Genomic DNA, 2895 nt, shown 5'->3' with positions numbered 1-2895 from the left:
TATCAACGCAGTCTGATAGTTGTTGATAATTCATTTTGCAATATTCAGTAGAGCACAAAGAAGCGTAAATGAATCATTTAAAAGCTTGCCTATTGATTAAGTATAGTTTCATGATGGAAAGATTAGTGAAAAAATTTCTATTTTTGACAGATTTCGCAATATAAATATCGAAGCACCTGGATGTTGCCAAGTTAGTAGATTTTTGATATTGTAGCTGATGACTCAATTGAGCTAATAGTTATAAAGATTAACATATATGTGCACTTTATAGACAAGAAAAGAATTAAGGATTCCAGTAGATAATAGTGATCCACGGCGCTGCAACATACCGTTTTTTTAATCGGTGATCTTGCATATCCACTGCTTCTATGGCTAATAAAGGGATACACGCAACAACGAAGGTTAACGACCGCGGAATTGACGTTCAATTCATAGTTAAGTCGTGCAAGAGTCAACGTTGAGATAGCATTTGGAAGATTGAAGGCACGTTAGAGAGTACTATCTAAAAGTGTTGACATCCATCATTCCTTTGTGCCAGATATTGTTGCAACATGTTGTGTGCTTCACAACATGATAGAATCGGCACGGATACCAATTAATCCCGTTCTGTTGGTAGAAGCAGAAAACGATAATCTATCGTACCCTCAACCAAACCAAAATGGAAAAATCAGTGATAAGGAGTATATTAATATGTTGGATTTGATTAAAAATATAAATAAAGGATAATTAATTAATTAATGTATATAACAAAAACTATTTTAAGTAGAAAATATTGTTCTTTTTCATTTTATTCAAACCAAAACATTTAGCTTTTAGAATTTCCAGTTCGAGATTTTCTCGCGCTAACTTTGTTTTTAGATATTCTTTTTCTAATGCTTGGTTTTCAGTTAAACTTTTTTTAAGTAATTGAAAAGCTTCTACTTTAAGAGACGTTAATTCGGTTGCAGACCACTTTTGTCTTGATGCATTAGTAATGCCCGTGGATGTACTAGGAATTGGCTGTGAAACATTACTGACGGCATTACGTAAAGGAGCACTCAATGATGCTTTTAACTTCTTCGGGTCCCATTTGTTCCATTTTTCTATTTTTTTTGTTTGAAGTAAATGCTGTAAAAAATAATAACTAAATGTTTCTTATTTAAATTATCATTTTGTGTCACAATTAATAACTAAAAATCTATGAAAACTCAATAAAAATTAATGCATGTATTAAGATCTAAAAATTCTAGAATAAAATGAAATAATTCAACTTACATCAAACACTACTTTGTTAGGACATTCATTTTCAGCATCACTATCGAATATATTCTGTAGGCCTTCTACAGAGAATGGATGAATTATTTCCAATGCTGCCATATCAATTACACTCATTTGACCTGTATTAACACCTCCACCTGTAAAAATTAGTATTAATGATAATTGATAGTAAGTCTGGATTCGAATTATTATTGATTTTATTTATTATTAGGTTACCTGTAGCACGTGTTTGTTGCTTAGATTGTGCTGCATTTTTTCGAGCACATTGTTTTATATGCTGCCAGCAGTTTCGCAAGGATGCAGTATTTCGTTTGAATACAACTTTCTTGTTGAATGTCTCCGTTATGACACTCCATGCTTCATCTTTTTCGAGATTTCCGACTGCATCAGTTCTCTTATTCTCCACCACTTTTGAATGTTGCTTTACCAAATCAATTAGTATTAGTTTGTCATCAACGGAATAATGTTTTTGTGACATTTCAATAATAATCTAGAATGAAATTACATTATTAAAATGAATCATTCATTTCCATTGATTCAAATGTATGAACATAAATGAGCCTTTAACCTTACTTCTTTCAATTTCTATGCTAATAACAATTGCTACTATTTATTTACATTTGTTCAATAAACGATTTTCTAGCTAATACATGATTCAGTAATAATACTTACTAATATTTATTGTAAAATAAGTGAAAGAAAAGTTATAAGGAGTAAAATTTACCTATTCAGTCTTATTCTTGTTTACAATCACTTTTGCCGGTCAACCATATTGAAATTTCTTTCCAAGAACATAAGTTACTTCACCAGAACTCGCCAGATGGCACAAATGGTAATTTCTTTCATTTTTGAAATTTTAAGTTGGTACACAATAGCAGTCTGCTATGTGGTGAAACTCGCCCTAACTAATTTCAGGTAACATTCGTTGCATACGCCCAATGTTCGTGTAATGTAACATCGCCACATCGATCTAGAGTAGCGGTAGATACTCGGCGCCAAGTGCACATTCACCTTTTTCCTCTCTCTCTCTTTCTCACTAGCGCGCTCTTTCCCCCATGAGCGCCGAGGCTACCGACTACTCTATACACGAAAAATTTTGTGTGACGTCATCAACGCATCTTTATATGCAAATATCTTTATAATTGTTACATATTATGATTTCATATTTAATAGGTAGTTATCTTATATCATGAGCTTCCAATTAAACGTTAAAAGAGAATTTTTTATTAATTATTAACGGAGTTATAAATAAGCCACGCCCCTAACAGCGATATTTCTGCTATTCAAGATTTTTTCGCTCGCTGTTTCACTTTACTTAATCGAGCGCTCTATCATGTGTTCTCTCTTACTGAATGTGTCTTTTGTCACTTTCTTTCACATTGGGCTCCCTACAGTGCCCTCTTTCTTGCGTTACGTATTGTTATCACTCTCTTTCACGTTAACCTCGTGATATTTCCTTCTCTCTTGCCTAACCAAGAGACATCTATGTTCTGAATAATGAAAAATGTTTCCCGCGTGTTGTATATCGATTTGAATAAACTTTTTTAGGAATTATTGGTAAAGAAAAGTTTTAAATGATCAATGAAAAATAAGTGTTTGTCGAATAATAACAACAAAAGAATATGATTAAAAAAAGTG

General features: G+C 32.4%; 1 protein-coding gene across 1 annotated transcript; it reads right to left on the bottom strand.

Moving 5' to 3' along the window:
• Positions 1-753: 753 nt before the first annotated feature.
• Positions 754-2152, bottom strand: LOC118071042 (uncharacterized). The gene is made up of 4 exons (XM_035089995.1): positions 1982-2152; positions 1474-1747; positions 1255-1394; positions 754-1107 (listed from the first exon to the last, which is right to left on the bottom strand). Exons 2-4 carry the CDS (start codon positions 1733-1735, stop codon positions 754-756), a joined length of 756 nt encoding a protein of 251 aa, XP_034945886.1. The 5' UTR covers positions 1736-1747; positions 1982-2152.
• Between the last annotated feature and the right edge of the window lie 743 nt (positions 2153-2895).

This window comes from Chelonus insularis, unplaced genomic scaffold, assembly GCF_013357705.1.
Source record: "Chelonus insularis isolate UGA/USDA-ARS -01 unplaced genomic scaffold, ASM1335770v1 contig_71_pilon, whole genome shotgun sequence".
Classification (NCBI taxonomy): Eukaryota; Metazoa; Arthropoda; class Insecta; order Hymenoptera; family Braconidae; genus Chelonus; species Chelonus insularis.
The sequence above is the reverse complement of the archived record's forward strand: the minus strand, read 5'-3'. Positions and strand labels throughout refer to the sequence as shown.